The following is a 20,664-nucleotide window of genomic DNA, read 5'->3' as shown; positions in this document are numbered from 1 at the left end:
CTTTAAAACTTATGTGCAAGTGACAGTGACATTACTATTACGAGATTATATATATATGGGGGAAGCTTTGGCTCAGGGGTAGAGCTAGCGTCTTCTTATCGCTGGCTCGATTCCCTGTCAAAGTGTCCTTGGGCATGATACTGAACCCCAAACTGTTCCTGATGTGTTGACTGGCAGCAACTGCAATCAGTGATTGAATGTATGTATGTCACTTTGTGACAAAAGCATCTGCTAAGTGCCCTAAAATATATATAAAGACTATGTCATGATAACTTATATTCAACAGGGCTCCCGACTAATTTTTCACAGTGGTTGCACTGATGTGCCCTACTTCTTCTTTTGGAGGCACTAGCCCATAATTAAGTGCCCCTAACAATACATTCTTTTAATGTTTGTAAACAGGAAAAGACGCATGCTGATGTGTTTTTCTCATTTAAATAACAGCAAATGCACAAAGAAATTGCAATAATCTCAATTGTTTAAAAAATGCAATTAATGAATGACCAAACTTACAGTACACTGGTGTTGCACATGTGCAGCCAAAGTGCAACCAAAATAGTTGCACCCTGGAGCTATGTTCACTAATACATTACAAGTACATCATTAAATGTGTGTCTCAACTCTTTATGACGGTGTCATTTATAAAAACAAGGTGGAAATATTGTCATAACACTGCTGAATTGAGAAAGATAATGAAAAAAACTCAGCTGTGCACTAGAGAGCTTCAAACACTGACTGACAGGTGTAAAATGTTATAGTCCAGGGGACAAATGTTGACTGTCATTCAGAGCAAACAGGAAGGAATTTGCAGTGACAATATAAATCTAACCTTACACTTGTTGTGCCACTGGGAAAACTGTAGTAACTCTAAAGTCAGCCTTTGTGTCTGCTTAGATGGTGATCCTGTTTTAAGAGCATTTATATTCTAAGAGAGAATACATTAGAAGAGCTAGAAAAACCAGTTCATGAAAAATAAACAATACGGGATCGAATTAACAGTTGAAGCTACTCCAACTGACTATTTATTGCACTGAAACTAACTTAACAGATGAATACAATACAAAATCCTTAAATTATCCAGCCAAATATATTGACTAGTTCACATGGAAACTGAAAACCTGTTGTGGCTGTGGTAATTATTTTTAAAAAATGACACTCTGAGGCAAAAAATGATTCACGTTTGTAGCATTCATTAACAATGCCAGGGTTTAAAAAAGTGAAATATAATAATAAACCCTGTGTGGCTGGGGCGCCATTTAGCTTAGTTGGTAGAGCGGGTGTCCCATGTGCAGAGGCTTTGTCCTCGCTGCAGTGGCCCCAGGTTTGTCTCCCGGCATGGGGCCCTTTGCCACATGTCACTCCCCCCTGTTTCTTATCTATCTTCAGCTGTTCTATCATTAAAAAAAGCAGATAAAGGCAAAAAACAAAACTCTGTGTGGCTGAAGCAACAAGTGCTGAGATTAACAAAAAAAAAAGGGTTAGTTACATAACTCCACAAATCGTTTCAACAAGGAACACTTGAGAGCCAAAGGTCCCTTCAATTCATCATGAATGTAGACTGTTCCTGCAGCTTATACACTTCAACAAAATCTCTCGCTACACAGAGGTGATGTTCGCTTAGCCAATTACAGCAATTTCATAATAATCATAACAAAGCAAGCAGACCATGACTTATACATATAAATGATTTCTATGAGTGTGCATACTCACCAATGAATGAGCATCTTGTGATATTAGAATGCTGTCTGAAACCCCCAAAAAAGGGTTTATGTAAACCAGTGGGCTTTCAGAGACAAACAAACAAACAAACTAATAAATAAATAAATAAAAGGAATAAATAAAGTCATGGCAGAAAGAGGGCAAAAAACATGTTATCAACTGTTTTGGTCTGTTTAGAAAGCTTTTCTTTTTTTTTTTTTTTTTGGTTCCCAGAGTTTGTAAAGTAAAATTTGCCCTTCTTCACATTCGGTGACATTACAGCAGGAAAGTGGCCAAGAGACAGCAAATCCTCCACTCTTTGCCACCTCTCAAGGGCTAAGTGTTATGCTTGTGTGCTCGAGGGCATGTCAGCCGTGGTTTACAGAGTTGAGATTAAGAAGAAGAGAAATAATTCACCTTAGTTGTAAATTCACCGGCATGACATTTGTGCTGCTTGCTGTATGCAGAGTTGTCGAACCTCCAGGGTGTTTTTAGGCAACAATCAGCCCCAGGTTTACACAGAGCTGCACTCCGAACCTCTTTGGTGACTTGGTAGACGAATCTGCTGCTCAGTATTATTACATACACCAACACAAGTATGTAAACACAAGCCCAGAGGCCAGGCCTAAAGGCAATGAACCTCATTTATTCAAGGGTGCTCTCCGCAATGCTAAATCAGCTAACCATTAAGTGTGTTTTCACACTACCAAGACACTCCACTTGTTGAGGCAACCACTCAGCAAGTGGTCTGAGAAGTAACCACTGCTGAGCTGACAGAAGCAGAGCCAGTTCAACAATATACCATTTAAATTTCAAATGTTATTTATGTGGCATTTTTCACTGGACTACCATACTGGCCAACCCTAAATTTAAAACTTTTTAATGAGCAATTGATTAAAATGATATTTTAAATATGCATGCAAATCCATCTTCTTCGAAAATGCTACATTCAGTGTGCCATGCTGCACTGTGATTTGTCATTCTTTTAGGTGTTCACACACATCAGTTCAGCTTGTATGAGAAAGAAAATTTGTATTCCTTTTACAAGTGCAGAATGGAACACTGATACATTTTTCTTTATGAGGCCATTTTGCACAAACTGCCTCCTGATTTGTGCTCTCCGCTGACCACTAAACCTGTGAGCATCTGCATGTTAACAAATAATGTGCAGCATTCCTGGAACCCACACTGTCTTTGGTGAAAGTGCTTTGCAACCTGTGTGCGAGACACAGTGACACCTGTATCTCACTGTTTGATCAGTGTGGAGGATTATAAAAACAGAAGGACTAGTGTCCACTGAATGCATCTGTCCTGTTACTGAACACTGGCAAAATCATTATCTGATGTAATTTGCAGTTTGTTCTTTTTAAGCGAAACTTTGTGAAATGCTGCTGTTTTGGCCAGGAGGCCCATGTAAATGAGATTCTGAATGTCAATGGGAGTATAGATGGTAAAAATAAGGTTAAACAAAATAAAATAAAAATATATGCTTTTGCAAAAAGACTTTTTGGACCAGTTTCAAACTAGTCCAACTGGGAAAATTTCCAAAAGATAATAAAAGAGAGCCTTCATCCTTGAAGCCTTTTCTCCTGTCAAAGTGAAACATGAAATACTTCCATTAAGGCAAGATTTAAAACCCACATTTATTTATGCGCTTATCTGGCACATACAGTACTCAGGCTCTCTCCTGTCAGGCTCTGGAATGATTCTCTTTGACTGTTTGCATTTTTCAGCATCATGACATTCTGTGAGATGAGGAATTCTTGGCAGCTTGACAGATGACTCAGTCCCCGCTCCGTCTGGAGACGCTCTTTTTCCCTCATCTGGAATTTATTTCCTCGGTGGTAGCCATGTTACATGAGCCGTCACAGGCTCCCACAGGTTAAACTAGACTACCTCTAAAGCTTTAGCGAAAACAATATGACCCAGGCTTTTTCAAACTGAATATTCTCTGAACTCAAAGTGAAAATGTTGGCATCAGACAGGGGTAGAATATACATTGTTACTCATTAAAAGGGATAGTCCAGACTTTTGAATCATGGTCGGATGAGGTAAACAGCTGATCTGCAGTACACAGCATGCATAAGAATACAGAAAGTGTATCATTCCAAAAATGGAGTGCCAGGAAAAGGCTGTCTGACTGTTAAGTAAAGTGCTGAAACTATTCAAACACAGCGCTGATACTGACTGTTTTATGTGGACCTTCTTTTAGGAAGCTGAAATAAATGTTGGTCAAGTCAAGTAAAGTCAAATTTATTTATATAGCACGTTTCATACAAACCTGGTGCAAACCTCATCTACAGCTGTATATTCATTTCTTTGCTTGCTTTGCTTTCTGGAACCATAAACAGTGAATCTGAAGTGGTGCCCTCTCTTCATCCAACCTCAGACAACATCTGGTTCTGTGACTAACAACTCTCTCTGATGCAATGGCAGAATTCTCAAGACCTTGTCATAGTGCCACAAGACCTTCAGAGAGTTGGAGTGGGTTATTATACTGAATTTAACACAATTTATTATTTAATTTAACGCAAATGATGTACAGTGATAAGTGGGGATGCATTTTTTTTTCTCATGACTGATACCGACAAGATAACTGATCATTTATTAATTTTTTTATTTTTTCAAAAGAAATTCCTAACCTGTGGTTTATGCACACCTGAAGGAGAGAAAGGCTGATGTCGTTACCAAAGATGGATGATTTAATATCCCATAGTGCTAATAAGATTTGTTGTGTTAAAACTTTTTCCCTCCTCTTTAAAACCAAAAGTGTACTACTGCCCCAACCCTACTGCAAACTCTCAACAGCAAGCTCTCCGGTGCTGGTCTGAGTGTTGACATCATTGAGCAAGAAGAACTTGTGTCAGAGGCACAGAATCAGCTCCAAGCTATGAATCAATTAATAGCATCCTCAGGATTAACAAGATTTCTATCTGCCTCCTACCATCTAATCAACACACCAACCATTAGCAGTCTGCAGTGCTGCTCCAGGCCTCTCAGCTCCCATTTCTCTGACTTGTGGCCAAGTCTTTGCATGTCAATGTGCCTGGCAGTGGCCCAAGTGTCACCCGAGTGAATTTTTTTACTCTCTCCCTGGTGCCTCTGCAGGCCAGACATAGCATACACTAAACCAAGGTATTTCTTGGAATTACTGTAGACAGGGTTCAAAACAAAATAAGACAGTAAAACATGTCAACCGACAAGGTCGGCCCCAGATATCTTGTCTTATACCCTTCTCTTTTTCTCTCTAGGTGCCTGCCTTTCTCCTCACAGCCTCCTCAGACCTGAGACCAATCAGAGTGAAAAGTCAGAGAGACAGCCTGTCTGTGGCTGACAGCAGTACAAGACTGCCTGTCTTAAAGTTGTTGAGGCTCTGGCTCCAAAACAAAATGATTTATGTCTCTAATCCTACACTGTCCCATCTCCAGACTATCCAACACACCACAGAGAAGATGATAAAGAAAAGTCTAAATGCTGACTGTGGAACTAACCTTGGCAGTGACTCCAGGGACTGGGGCCAAGGCAGGCTCTTAGGATGAGGAGAGAGTCACAGACAGAAAGAAATACAGCTGTAAGCCCTTGACGCATCCCTTGGGCCAAACAACAATCTACTGCTTTCAGAGACCATCCCTGAACTCATCAGGCAACACAGGTTTGCTAAAGTGGAGCGGATTAAGCCTAAGTAGAGGTATACAGCCAGGAGAAAACAGTGTGAATGAGTAATGTGCTGGAAACAAAATAAGCTGCAAAGACTTATTTAAAGCCAACCTTGTTGTTTGTGTGGAATTACTGATTTGGTATTTGTAAAAGTAACATTGTGGCTGAGCAAGTGAGCAAACCTGGAACTGACAAAAATGATCGGTGGGTTTTATAGTTTGCTCCTTCAAAGCTGCATTAATCCTTGGGTAATAAAGTCCAAAAACAGCTGAGGCTACACAGCTCTGATAAATTATGAACATATGAAGATTTTATAGCTGGCTTATTTGCTAAAAAAAAAATGCCTATTTACACATCCAGCTGTGACGTTTAAAGATTATAAATCATTTGGAGTCACATTTCTGTCCATGATTCCATCCAGATGTTCTATTTTCTTCCAAATCTAGTCTCTAACTTTGTCTGTCGTTTGGCGCTTTGCAGGTACAGTACAATGGGTTTTATTAGAGCTTGTTTGCTGACAACAGCTGCCTGCTGCTGGAAACTTGGTGAGACCGATCCAGTCAAAGCAGCAGAGTTGGGTGATCTCTATTTGTTTTCATCACTATAACCACTTGTACGTTACACACAGTCATTTGACTCAATGTTTACCGGTATGTCAAATACTGATGAGTCTAGCCTCAGATTTAGATACACTATGGAGCAGAGTTCAGCTTGGGGTGAGGAGGCTGGATCAGATGTGATTGCTGTCACATGTGGATTCATCAAGAGCATCCAGACAGCAGCTTATTCAAAGGTGACATTTCATCCATCAAATGTTCCAGAGGCTGAAATGCACTGAGCTGTTTTCAGACTTGGCTGGTAGCTTATGATAGAGGTCGGCCGATAGTTGGGTTTTAAAGGCCAATGTAATAAGGAAGGTTTGGAGCAGGAAAAAGCCAAAAGCTGGTTAATCAGCTGATATCACTTGATCAGACTGCTCAACTGGCAACACAAAGTAAGAACTACCTAAGTAAATAAAAAAAATAATCACCAAACATAAATCAAATGATGCTTGCTAGTAAAAACAGACACAGCATCTTTTGGCAGAGCAGCAGTTATATTTAGTCTTATGCATTTATAATACCATTACATAACCAAAAACTTTATCATACCCATTATTCACAAATAAAGCTGGCTCATATCAAAAGGTACAAAGGCAGTTCTGGAGAAAGATAATTGATTGTTGAGTCTCATTCCCAGGTCATCAAATACTTTGGGTCAGAATTTTGTGCTCAAGAACTGCCTTCCCTATCTTTAAGTTAACTTCCATTTCAGTGTAAATTATCTCAGCAACTTGACCTTGTGTAGCCATTTTATCATATTATCAGAGAATGTGTTGTCTGATATTAGGACCCTCTGATTTCCAGAATTGGCCGATTAAAACGGAATCTATTTTTCAACACAGAATATTGCGGAATTTTACATAATTTCACTGAAATGCTGAGGAGAACGTATGTCTGGGGAAAACTGCACGGAAGGAAGCAAATCTGGGTGGCACAACAAGCCCCCACCACAGACTGAGCTCTCCTGTCAAAACAGTGTAAGCATGGCTCCATCTTCGTCGTCGAAAAAACTGAGAAATTCGACATTTACCCCTCAGTACAGAGCCGAGCAGTTCCCGAATGACTTGTGTCAGGTGAACTGTTGTTTTGCAAAGAAGCAGACCTTAGAGATCATAATTAAAGGTGTAATGCTTGAGAGTTAGCCACCTCTCCAATTCATATTATTAGCAAATAACAGAGTGATTGTTAACTGCTGCTAACAGTAGCTGCTGTAAGCTAGTTAGCCCTGTTAGTCACAGCCCTCTTAGCTGACTCTGCCTGGGCTGGGAGCTCAGAGGCCGCCGACGTGGCGGCAGGTTGGTGTTTTCACTGCTAGCTGGTTAGTATGCTAATTTGACAACGTCATGCGTTTAATTTCTCATTTTGTTGGTCATCTTTGTTAATTTTTTAAATATTCACATTTTAAATTTTCAGAAAAATTTTGGTATGCAAACATTTATTGGATCTGCCTGAGAGTTGACCATGTTTTTATTCAATGAAACCCATAAAAACACAAAATATATTACTGTATGAAGACATGATAAAGTCAAAATTTTTTGATGCACTTTAATGTACTGTACAGTACAGTACTGAGGAAATGTGTTTGTCACCTCAATAAATTTAAGGTAGTTTCTATTTAATTTGTACATTTTAGTCATTTACATTAAAAACATCATTTTTGGTAGTATAATAAGAGTGAAAGGTAAAAAAAAAAACAAAAAACAGGATTCCCAATAATTAAAACAGAAAAAACGGAATTCCCAAAAATTAAGATAGAAAAACAGATTTTACAGGGCCCTGCAATATATGCTAATATGAAAACATTTTCATAATATTGTTCAGAAAATTATGCTTATTATAAATGATCATTCATAATTATCAAATTCCCACCGAAGTTGACTAAGTTTCAATGCACTGATGAAATTTAAAGTTAATCCTTACTGTTAGTGTATTTGATGCCCACATTTAAGGGTGCTATATTATACTGTTTTTCATCAATTTCACACAGCTGTCATTGCTTCAAACCCATCCATGGTCCTGAATTTCAGCTGTCTAAAAGTCACTCAAGTGAGCGCTACTGAGAACAGGCTGTTTCTGAGCCTGCACCTTTAAATGCTAATGAGCTCCGTCTGTCAACGCCTACTTGCCTGCTACATGTCCCTCTCACGGAGAGGATGCTGCTTACACTAACGGTAGCATGCGCTAATGTTTACGGTGGATGTAATGCAATGTCTAGCCGAGATGTTGTTGTTCAACCATACCGGTCTGAACCAGAATCGGACCCAGAAGGAGAGGCTCCTGAGGAAATACAGACTCTGTGGCTGCAGCAGGACATTTCAGAATGGTTAGTGTGTCTGAACAATGTTAGTTTGTTCGTGTTAGTACATTTACTACCATGTAGCTAATAGCTAACACCTAGCGAAAGCTGTGTTTGTCTCCATCACAGTCTTCAAACTCTTGGACACTGTTCGCATTGTCTCGGTCTCCAGTCTGCACGTTTCCAAACTTTTTACTGTGACAACCAAGCTCCCTCATAATATTATTAACACTGAGGCAAATCCAGCTTTGTACTGAGCTTCACTACTGAAGCAGTCTGACATGAAGTGGTTAGCACACACATACACATACACACAACGGGAAGCGTAGCCGGCATGTTGTCATTAAAAATGAAATGCAACCACTGTCTCTTCTGTTGTTCTGTAGCTGGGACAGAAAATAGACACTTATGTTGATTTATACAACCAACAACAGAGTAATTTGCATGTCTACCTCTGAATGACAACATTGCGAATCACTGCTAGCTTACCGCTGGACACACCGAACTTCATCTCTGGGATGGACGGCCCCCTCTTGGATATCTCCTATCATCGTGCTGAGGAGGCCGGCCTATGAAAATCGCTCCTTTTGTTGTAACGACAGGAGCTGAATCTGAACAGTCTGTAGGAGCGCCGTTTTACCAGTGGGTGGGCTGCAGAGACGATGCAGGACTCATTTGTTTCCTCATTCTGGGAGTTGGCAGGCTCAGGGAGGACCAGCTTATATGTGTAGAGACCAGAGAAAACATGTTTTTCATAATACGGGACCTTTAAGGGATCATTGAAAAAAGACTGTCATTATATTCAGTGTTTTATACCATATACGTAATATCCACATTGGCCTAAAAAATACAATATCGGTTGGGCTCTAGTACCTCCCTGTGTGACCACTGCAGAGTGCACAGCCATTCTCCACTATTAGAGCTAAATTCTGCCTAAACTGAAACTTTGCATCTGCTAACACAGATTATGCGATCATAATAATAATATATAATTTGGCTGTGATTGTGAATAAAGACATGTTGAAATATGATAGGACAGGATGATTTTACTAATAATGAATAAAGTATCTGAAGAAATGAAAGACGCTTACAATTTACATATTCATCATTTAACCATTAAAGAAGTATATGTTTTTTCACTGTGTTGTCATTTGCTGTCTAAGGACTGGGTAAGAGTGGGTCAGTCATTGATTAAATTCAGTATTTAGGCCATTCAAACAAGGAGTGAGTGCTTTTAGAATCAACCAGCAGCTCAATAGTCTAAAATTCCCTTAAGGGAAAAGGGTTGCATAACGCTGTGGAAATCAAATATCTGTAAACCTTTTCCTTAAATATAGCCAAACTTCTCACACTATAGACATTATCACATATTCCATTTTTCTCTGAGGATATATGATGCTCAGACTGATTATTGAACAACTCAAGACAAAGATACAGTGATGTCATATGTTATCTTCACCACAACATTAAACACAAATCTTTAGGGGTTGTACAATGTTTGGTCGCACAACAAGAGCCTGTACTGATGAAGTCACTAGTTGGAGGAGTTTAAAAGGTTAAAATGATTACAGTTCTAAAAGCCTGTAATAACATTTAGACTAAACCGGGAAGGCATAAAAATAACTGAACTCAAGCATTAATGACCTCCAGGGGGATTTTATCTGAGACAAGTCTTCTCTCGTGTTGGCTGAGTGCCTGCCCTGTCAGCCTAATAACAGCCAAGCAGAAGAGGCAGCAGTACAACTAGTAGTAGTCATAGCATAGTACCATACCATAGTCATTACGGATGGCTTCGTAGTACAGTGAGTAGCAGAACTGTCATGACAAAAGGATTCACTGACAATGACAAAAATGGAGGAATACTAACAACAGATTCACATGCTTGGATTCATTGCCTCTTAGTCTCAAAACAGACAAAACTACTCCCACAAGAAACGCCCTGTACTCTCTGAGAAGGAACCTCGATAGCAAAACTCTCAAAGAGTTCATTAACAGTAACAACGATCAATAGTGTTCACTCTACAGATGAGAGACATCTTAAAATGTGGAGAGAATTGATCAGAAAAACACGGATGGTTAATGTTGTCATTAGTATTCTATCCACCACTGTTTTAGATCATGTTCAATATGAGCTGAAGAAACATCTTGCTGCAGCCTTTTGGAACAATTTAGTCAATTTAGTAACTATTAACACAACAATTAGGCCAATGGTCTCATTATTCTAACATGTAGAGCTGCAACAATTAATGTATTAATCAATTACCTGTCAACCATTATCTTAATCTGACACTATTTTAATAATTGATTAATCTCTAATTCAAGTTTCTTAAATGTGAGTATTTACTGGTTTCTTTACACCACAACAGTAAACTGAATATCTCTACGTTGTGACCAAACAAGAGGGTCATCTTAGGTCTTAAGAAACAGTGATTGACTTTTTTCACCATTTTCTGGCATTTTACAAACAACTAATCAATTAATCGAAAAATTAATCTGGAGTTATGTCATTTAGTCTGAGACACACAAAATATAAACAGAATAAAGTGAGAAAATAACTATAAAATGATGGAAAGGCATTTATCTAAAAGATTAAATCAACTTTGGGTCTGAACCATAAGGTAAACCAGAGGATCTGTGTTATGGGATAGGAAATCATATGTGTCTTACCTACCTATAAATGTATCAGGGACTTAAAATGCAGTCCAAAACATACAGGCAAAATTAGGAATAACATGTTCTAATTTTTGGCATTATTTAAAAGCCTGTAGGTGCAGTATTTTGGATTAACTGAATGTTGGGTGCTCGCCTTATAGCTGAGCCCTGCATAAAGTGAATTACTAAAGTCCACAGGAGAGAGATAAAAAGCCCAGACAACTTTTTCTAGATCAGTGAAGGTTAGAAAGGACTTAATTCAAGCTTTAATCCATGGCTGTCATGTTAGAGGGAACAAACGGGTGACCTTTCAAACTACAGACATACAATCACTATTTTAAAAAAGCAGCTTATAGATATCTGCTCCTTTCCTTAAGGTTATTTATCTTACAGGCAGTATTGCCTGGCAATATTCCCTTTTTTTACTGATAACTCTTCTTTCTGTGTAAGCGTAAGATAGTCCTGTCTGTAGATGGAAATCAAAGAAGTGAACACTATTTTTCCCTTTTTTGTCAAAGTGAAAGTCTCATTGTGATTAAAATCACATGTTCAAGAGAGACCTGGCAAGAAGGTATCATGAGAATGCTGCTAGAAGAATAAATACACTAATACAATAATATCCAATCAAGATGTTTTAATACATGAGTTTCTAAAACATCTTAAATAAATCTAAATTAATAAATAAAAAGTAAAACCATCAACCATGTTTTTTTCAAATGTGTTAAAACTGATTTGAACCATGTTAAAGAGCTATGAATCACTGTTATAAGTAAACAGTGTGGATAAATAGGTGTGAATGAGTGCAATCACAAAATCAATCAGAAAAGTGATGTGTTAAAAAGAGACAGAAACTGTTAAGCAAAAGAGAGGGAAACACTATGGTGAATTTTCAGCACCATGGACAGCTCATTGGGCTCATAAAACCAAGGACCTCGCATCTCATCCTCCTAACTCAATCCTCCTTGAACACAAATCAGACATGCTCTTTTATCACCTCATTTGCTAATACGCTTACTTTACCCTTGGTGGCATTAACAATGATGCACAGGGCTAAAGTAGGCCCAGTCTGTATTCTCAGTTTATGGCTTCAGAGCACAGGGGCCCACCTCCAGCTTCTTCCGCATACACACACAAACACACACACCACTCTATGGTTACCAGCTGCTGTGAGGGTGTCTTGTTACACGCATGCTTCCTAGAAGTAGTAGACACTGTTTCAGTGTACATTACACTGCTGCTACAACACCTTGATTGAACATTACTATCAATAAATGTGGCTTGTTCGCTTCAAGAGGTCAAATGTTGGACACTGAGGCCAAAGACATAATTCACATGAGGTAGGAGCTCATCATACACAGGGGATGCAGGTTTAGAGGACGAGGCCATACCAGAGCTATTAGTCCCCATGGCCATGACATCCAAGTCCACTGAACTCCTAATTCATAGCCCCAAAGTGTGTGTATGCAAGTTTGGCGTAGTAAATTAAAAAAAAGACAAACGTACCTTCACCGCTTCAGCATGAGTGACTTTGTCGAACACTTTGTCGTTCACTTTCATGATCTGGTCACCGATCCGGAGACCCTGTTTCTCGGCCAGACTCCCCGGCTCCACCAGGGACACGTAGATGCCGACCCCGTGCTCCGAGCCTCCGCGGATGCTGAAGCCCAGGCCCTCGTTGCTCTTGTGTCTCTTCATGGTGACCTGCCGCATCTCGCCTGGAGGCTCGTGGACGAAGTTCGCCCCGAGCAGTGGCACGAGGGAAGCTGTCCCGTCGCTGCTGGTGCTGAAGCTGTCCGGCGAGCCCCGCAAAGCCACCTGGAAGTCGGGCGGGTTGTCGGATGAGAAGTGCCCGGTGGGGGTCGGGCTGGCGCTGGGGGGTTCTGCGTTGCCGTTGCTTGCAACTAAATCCGATTTTAAGTAGAGGCCCTCCGAGGTGTACTGCTCGAAGAGCAGCTGGTCAGAGCGCGGGATCACCAGCCGCAGCATGGGCAGAAGTTGTCGCTTGCTGGGCGCGTTGAGGATGACGTTGAGGGTCTGCACCAGGTCGTACACGTTGCGTTTGGAGTGGTACACGTTGAGGCAGTGGATGAACTGCTCCCTCTCGAAGTCGTTGAGCAGGAGGTTGAGCGCGTTGTGCAGCTTCCTCACGTTGGCCGACAGCGTCCGCGCGCTGGAGGCCACCGAGTTGGCCGATGAGCTGAGCGACATGCGCTCCAGGTCGGTGCTGCTCATCCTGGCGGTGTGACCGGGACACGGCGCCACACTGGTACGGGTTAGAGAGCTGGCATGACAGGCTGGTGGCACGGGATGAGACCGGCGCGCGGCATCACGACCGCCGGAGGACGTGCACCCCGGTTATATCCATGCTGTCTATCTGACAGATGATCCACTTATTGCTCACAGTTTGCAGGATAGAACGATGAAAGGGGCAACTTCAACAGGCAATTAAGCCCAACTAATTCAATTTCACAGCTGACACAAATTAATTAGCACTTACCATAATTTCAATATCACTAATTGGATTCTGCAAACTTCATGTGCGAAACGGTGCGTCAGGACTGGACGTGCGAAAGCCTCGCGGAGAGCTCGTCCCGCTCCGCCAGAGAGCTTATTAGTAATGAGCCACGTAAGGACCTCAGCCTGCGTGTCATTAGCTGCGGTCGTATTTTCCAGGAGGTCAGGTGGCTGCTGAGCCTCCGCTTCTCTGGTGTCCGCCTCACCGCCAAAACAGCTCCAGAGAGCGGAATGAAACAACACAGGAACTTGAAGCGACTTAGTCCAGTGTTGAGCAGGCGCCTCAGAAATAAACGCTTTCTCCTCAACAACGAAAAACAAAATAAAAAGTTGTTTTCGTGCTCCTGCTCGGCGTCCCGCTGAGTTCACTCTATCCCGCTCCGGCGCTCGATTTTACTTCCAAACGACGACAAGTTCAAAGACTTATTATCCAGCAGTGTAACACGGACCGAGCGACGTGTAGTCCAGCCGTGTGTTCGCTCGTGTTTTCCTCCTCAGTCCGGTTTCAGTGTTGAGGTGACCCGCTGCTCGGTGTCTCCGCTTTGCAGACGTTACTACAGCGACAGAGTGGAGGCTGGCGGCTCTCTCGCCTCCTCCAGTCCTCCGTCAGGATATGACGTAGCGGCGAGCAGCCAATACGCTGTTTCTGACCAAACTGCACGCGCTCGTTTCCCCCAGAGCCCGTGGTTTCCCCGAGCTCAGGGCACTTCCGCCACCAGGACTTCAATTACAGTAGCTGGCACCTGCTGCTGGCCGAGCAGCTTCGACTCTGTTCTCAGTCGTTTAATGTCTTCAAATGTAAACATTAAAGCCCGTACATGTTCTGTTAAAGCAAATGATGACAAATGGTTTATCTTTTTTCTCGTCATAAAAAGACCTCGTTCAGTCATGTTTAATGATTTTCCACTATTGTGATCATGTGCAGGCTGACTCATACAGATAGTCACACTTTACACACACACACAGGCAGACACAGATAGATAACGGGAGCCAGCCATAACTACATACTGTGACAAAATAACTCTATTTGTGCAAACACGTAAGATAGGGGAGATGCTCAAGGACATTCCCGTCAAGACATGGGAGTCATCACAGGCTATGCATGCGGACGGAGAGCCAATCCTAGCGTTGATCACACGCTGTGCATGCGGCCACCACACATATCATTAGCCAATTAGTGACAGATACGAACGACACATACCCATCAGTAGGCGTAGCGAAACACAGGCTTATAACACTGAAACCCCTAGACACGAGTTAGATCTGTTCTGATATTTGCTATTGATGCTATACTGAGCTGATCTCCACTCTCTGCAGACTGTGTAATAAATGCTTATTCTTTTCCTCAATTCTCTGACTGATCCTTTGCTGCATCAATGGACTCGGGCGAGGCGGTGCTTTAGGCCGCACTCAACACTACCCAGTGTTAACACGTCTCGAAAACTGTTTTGTTTTGTGGCACTTTACAGAAAATATCTCCACGGGGTTTTCTGCAATTTGGCTGCCAAAGTGCACACTTTTATTCTGTGGAATAGAGGAGTGGACCCTGTCATAGAAAATGTAACCAGAATCACCGCTCATTGGCCTCTGTGGCAGCAGATATTTTTGATTTATCAGTAGGAAAAGCACAGCTGTTAACAATTATGTCAACAATGGCTCAAAGTGTCCCTGTAGGTCATGACCTCCATACCAGAACCCTGAAGCTGAAAAGGAAAAAAGGGAATTCACCCATCATCATTTTTACACCTATGACTTTCTTTTTTTTCCCCCCCCAAGAGACCAAAATGTTTAAATTTAATACAATACACCCTTTTCACAGCTGACATTTTGACTTGTCAAAGCTCTGAAAAGCACAGGTGTGCCTAATGACATTCACAATGTCTCCTTTATACTAAGTGTCCCAGTAAGCCATGTCAGTGAGTGAGCACACAGTACTAGAGCCTTGAACAAGATCACCTTGATAAAATGCAGCCATCATTAATGTTATAAATCCAAGCTGTGCTTTTTCCTGCTTTGACAGGTCATAATGTCTGCCATGAAATGGTTTAGCATCTTCATAGATATACATAGACCCTTGTATATCTAAGAAGATGCTAAACATCCATTAAATGTGACATTAAGTGAAAGAAAATAAACCAATTGCTTATCAGAATTGATTTACTTCAGTATTCATTAAACACCATATTCAAATGAGTACATCTGTCCCTCAAGTCCTATATTAATCTGATAATTCTCTTATTTCTATAACAGATATCAGTGTCTGTCTGCTGGAATCCCTGATCCATGAGTCAGTGAGCTGTAACTAAAAGGAGCAAAGTGGAGTTGAACTTAGTTGTCGAGCAAACACAAGTGCATAACAGTAACAGTACCACCTGCAAATGGAGCCCTGTGTTGACCGATGGCACTGTGCAGTTTTGGCTGAGTTTCCTTGCAGTGCCTTCTTTAAAATCTGCAGCTGCTGAGAGTTAAATATTACTTCTGCTTTATTAACCACTAACTGAAGCGTTCAAAAAGCTGACCTGGGCAAACTGAAGACTGTCCCTGCTCTCAGAAAAGGAATTATTGTGCCATTTCAACTTGAAATTGTGACCAAGTGTGCGCTGGCTGATAGAATTACTAACGTCAAGTAATTAGCGAGGTTGAAAATGGGCCGATTGACTTGGAAAATTAAAATGGTTGTTGAGAATGAATCAATAAGACGAAGAATGCACTGAATATTAGAGGAGCAAATGAGGTTGAAGCAGAGCTGACTGAAATCACATAAGAAGTCAGCACTATGCTGCCTGAGAGTGACACAGCAGAACTGACAGCAAAGCAGCGACCCCGGCAACCAAGATAAAAGCAAGAGCATCTGATAGTGTATGCATGGTTTCGCGGGATGAGGTTTATCAGTTAATTATTTCCTTCAGCAAGTCTTTATTTTTTCATCTTGATCCCCTAAACCAGTTCTGCAATTTCAGTTTATGGGGAAAAGGTTCGATATCAAAGTTTGTGGCAGCAACTACTCATTGGATGGATCACTTTGGCTGCAAAATATCATTACAATTTTGGAGAAATGCACAGAGGTTAACATAGCCAAATTGCTTTTCTTGTCCGACCAAGAGTTCAATTCAATATTAATTTTAAGATGATATGAATCAAAGAAAAGCAGCAAATGCTCAAATTTGAGAGGCTAGGACTGCTTAGCAATTCTGGATCTGTTGATTGATTTTTTTGGACAATTGACTAATCAACAAATTGTAGTGAGATAATAATATACACTAATATACACTCCCTTATTTCTTACAGGTTCCAATAGCACAGCAAACCCCCCCCCCCCCCCCCCCAGTAGTTCTCCCCGCCAACAGTCAATGTTTTAATCTATACTGTGAACTGTCCTTGCGACTTTGTGTCAACAGTTCCAGCTTCAACATAACTGTGTCTCAGTGCACAAAGCCAGGTCCACAAAGTAATGGACTTGACTGGCCTGCCCAGAATATTGACCTCAGCATCATCCAACAAGTTTGGCAAGAAAATGACGAAGAGTTTTTCTTTACTGAATAAGGACTAAGATGAAGAAGATCAATTAGCAACAACAACTATAGCAAAGAGTGCTCTGAGTGGTGATTTTGGGAGCAGCTGCAATTTATGGGCACTGAATGCCCCATGATTACCATAATTTGTGTCCGGGGCAGTACAAAGAGCAAATCCTTCCAAATTCAGTTTAATGACATCAAATTTGCTGTCTCACAAAACACAGCTTTGTTCAACTTGATAACAATTGTGAAACCATGCACAAAGCATTAAAACCTGGGTTAATGTAATCTATAGGAAGGTGGAGAAAAAATAGTTTTGAGTCTCAGTGTTAAAAATAAATGCCTTGTCTGATACCGCAAACCAGAACAAATCTGTGACGGGGGCTGGCGGTGGAGGACCAGCGGGGTCAGCCAGGCTGAAATTACCTGCCTGGCTGAAAAGTGTTTTTGGCCAATAATACTGTCTAGTTGAAATGACATGAGGTGGCCAATAATGACATGTTTTGAATTACAATTTTCTAGTGTGACAAACAGTGAAAGGTGAATATGATGCTGGTTTTCACAGTGCAATTAAGATGACACCGAACACTTGAAAAACTTTAGGGTGTGTGGCAAAGATGACATCAGTTTGACTGCATCCACTTGAGGCGTGATTGGTTCCAGTGGCTCTCTTATGGCTGTTGGAATCTACGGTCTATGGGTGGTGCGATTAAAAGCCCATCACAGTTAATGACACTTTATGGCATTTAACACTGTATTTAAACGTTCACTATAAAAAGGCATGTGTACAAGGAAAGGAGGACATACAGAGGAAGAACAAGAAGAAGAAGAAGAGGAAGTTATATTTACTGAGTACTGCAGTTGTGTTCAGCTCCACCAGTGAATGAAAATGTTGATAAAGCAACACATTTTTTTTTTCCTAGTGTGACTGAGTTGGGTCACAAAGGGACTGTGTGTATGCGTGTGCATTTGTGTGAGTGTGTGTTTGAAGTTGATCGATGACAGTAATTAGAGGGGTTCACCAGTGGGAGACATTGAGAAGCCAAACAGTATTATCACGGACAGAGACGCTGCACAACAAGCTTGTTGTCAGAGCAGTGGAGAAGAGGAAGTGACTGTGTGAAAAAGAAAGTGAGGAGGAGAAGAGAGGCGATGAACACTTTGACTTCTTCAAGAACACCCGCAGAGCTAATGATTTTGGCTATTATCATGGTTTTCAATTCGAACTGAAAAAGGCTCTTAGCTGAACAGCCAGCGCCACAGTCCTGATGCCAGGATCTCTCATGGTGGTGGAACAATTGATGTGTTAATGAAGAGATGACCGCTGTGAGAAGAACTACTGCAGCATGATAACCAGCTCTGTGTGCAACTGTGTGTATGTAGGACAGACTGAAATGAAGCTGTGCTGTAAGCCTATGACTCCTCATGTTAGCTGAGTATGACCAGGGCACTTTACCCCTGGAGAAGATTTCCCAAATAAAAAGGCTACCTACTCACAATTAAATTACCACATTTCATGGGTAACGGTAATCAGTCTGAGGGCTTAACAAGGCTTAAATACTTCACTTAATGGGATTAACTGCGTATGACTAAAAGCTTAACACACTCATCAGTTTTCATCAAATGGAAGATAAATGTGATTGGAACAAGTGGCTACTTAACAAAAGCAAAACTGTGCTATAAGTTGCATTGATCTATATTTTTACATGAACAGTGAGTCAAATGACTGTGTAATATGGACCCACAATGAATTATTACCCAACTCCGCCGCTCCTCCCTTTTAGCATCTTTCAGCTCATGGTTTTGGTTTTGCTTTGCTTATTGGGTTCAGTCTCATCCAGTGACATACAGTGCATAAAAATGGAAGACATGTCTACAGCTCATCCTACTTTGAAAAAGTAAAGCAAGAATATGCAAGATACAAACGCTGCCATTTTGAGCTGCTGACGTCGTATGGAGTCAATGTGCAGTAGGGAGCAGGTGGTGGAGCTGAGGTATGCCGCCCATACCAAATAAAACCAAATTTATCAGAAAAATCTAAATTCAAACATACACCAGCGACACTGTATTGACAGAAAACAGCAAAGCGGCAATCAAAATGTTTTTAGCTTCACATTTGTGGAGCTGCCATGTCATCCGTCCTTGGTCTACGACCAGTGGTCTCACCACTATCATCAAGCTCATTTCAGGATTTGGTATAGACATTTCTCAAAAGAAAACAGCACTGTTTCACAACAGGAGCTGGGTGTGAGCCATAGTTTTGAAACCAAAAATACACCCTTACCTGTATGTCTAACTTGTGTTGCTAGGTTACAACTCAGGTCCAAGTTCAATTCCTGTCAGGGGTTGACATGACAAACACCCCTAGAATTACAAATTCTTCTTCTTTTTTTTTCAATCCTCCAAATGCAACAGCAGGAAACAAACCATCCATATATTTCTTCACAATCAGCACACTTCTCAGCTTGTTTAATCTCACCTAAATGTGTGAGAGGATCTGAGGTCAGCCGAGGAGTTTATACGAGCAGACAGCCTGCAAGGAAGTGGAACTGAGTGTCTGAAAACATTAACGCTCAGACTGCACTCGCACCTTAATGAGTCATGCAACATTAAGCTTTACCATGATTAACTTTAAAATACAACCCTGACCGTTCAGCTGGAAGCAAGACTCTTTTATGTGGTCCTAAGTAGCGCTCCAGTGTGACATTTAACTGATGAGGACATGAGCAGAACTCCTATCACAAAGATGTTTAAATTTGCATGAAATGATGCATCGTCTCATGTTTTGAAAGATACTGTGTAGAAAACTGGTTCAAATCCTCTAAAAGCTGTTTGAAAGATAGCTCAGGCCTCGCACCGCTTCCCAGCAGTCTCTGTGTAAAAAAACAACTGATGATGAGACTTTTGATGTTGGTACGGATCAAATTAATAGTACAGGCCATCATAAACCACTTCTTAAAAAGGCTACAAGAAATACACTAGTACTAAGTAAGAAAGATAATGGTACTGACTGTGGTGACCAAGAAAGATTGTACCACTCAACAGCTTCAGATGTCTTAAACCTGAGATATTACAGCCATGCCAGCAGTTCTTTGAGGCTCTAGTAAGGCACAGTGGAGCTTTGAACAAGTCTGGAAATTTCATGATAAAAAGGCAGTAATAAGCAATAAACACGTGTGAAATTTCTTTTAAATTACCCCCTATTACAACAATAATTACCTCAAAACAGATTACCCAACATGATTTAGTAATATTCTGCCAGTTTCCAAAACGAATTTAAAAAATAGCTGGTCAGTTCGTTAAGACATTTCCAGTAAACATCCAATCAGTTTCTGCCGAACTTCTGCTGATCATTTCATCTTAATTTTTAAGTATTTCCAACTTCCCCTCAGCAGGCCACTAAACTGAATTGTTGCAGCTTGATTTACAACTAATGTTACGGTAATTTTAAAGATATTTTAAATACTGTGCTCAGTGATCACCACATACTTACCATAATATTTCAGGACCTGTAAAACACGGTGTGTCATGCTCACAGTGACAGTGCTAACATGCTGATATTTAGCAGGTTAATCGTACACAAGGTTCACCATCTTAGCTTGGCATGTTAGCGTGTTCACATCTCCATCTGCAGAAGTCCACCACCGACTCTTTTGTCCTGTCAGTGTTAGCTGCAGGTGGCTCATCCCATACTGATGGAGGAGTCGGCCATGTTCGTGCGCTCGGCCTC

At 41.1% G+C, this 20,664-nt stretch overlaps 1 protein-coding gene across 3 annotated transcripts in view; it reads right to left on the bottom strand.

Moving 5' to 3' along the window:
- whrna (whirlin a) overlaps nt 1-16,154 on the bottom strand; it is a 151,249-nt gene extending 135,095 nt beyond the window's left edge. For 2 of the 3 annotated variants that reach the window (XM_037117960.1, XM_037117959.1), the window contains exon 1: nt 12,409-13,137. In XM_037117960.1, the coding sequence (XP_036973855.1) occupies nt 12,409-13,137 (729 nt within the window). Of the gene's footprint in view, nt 1-12,408; nt 14,243-15,938 lie in introns of those variants that run through there. The other variant, XM_037117958.1, reaches the window with a different exon arrangement.
- Between the last annotated feature and the right edge of the window lie 4,510 nt (nt 16,155-20,664).

Source organism: Acanthopagrus latus, chromosome 12 (genome assembly GCF_904848185.1).
Source record: "Acanthopagrus latus isolate v.2019 chromosome 12, fAcaLat1.1, whole genome shotgun sequence".
Taxonomy (NCBI): Eukaryota; Metazoa; Chordata; class Actinopteri; order Spariformes; family Sparidae; genus Acanthopagrus; species Acanthopagrus latus.
Note: the sequence above shows the minus strand (reverse complement) of the source record. Positions and strands in the feature narration are given on the sequence as shown.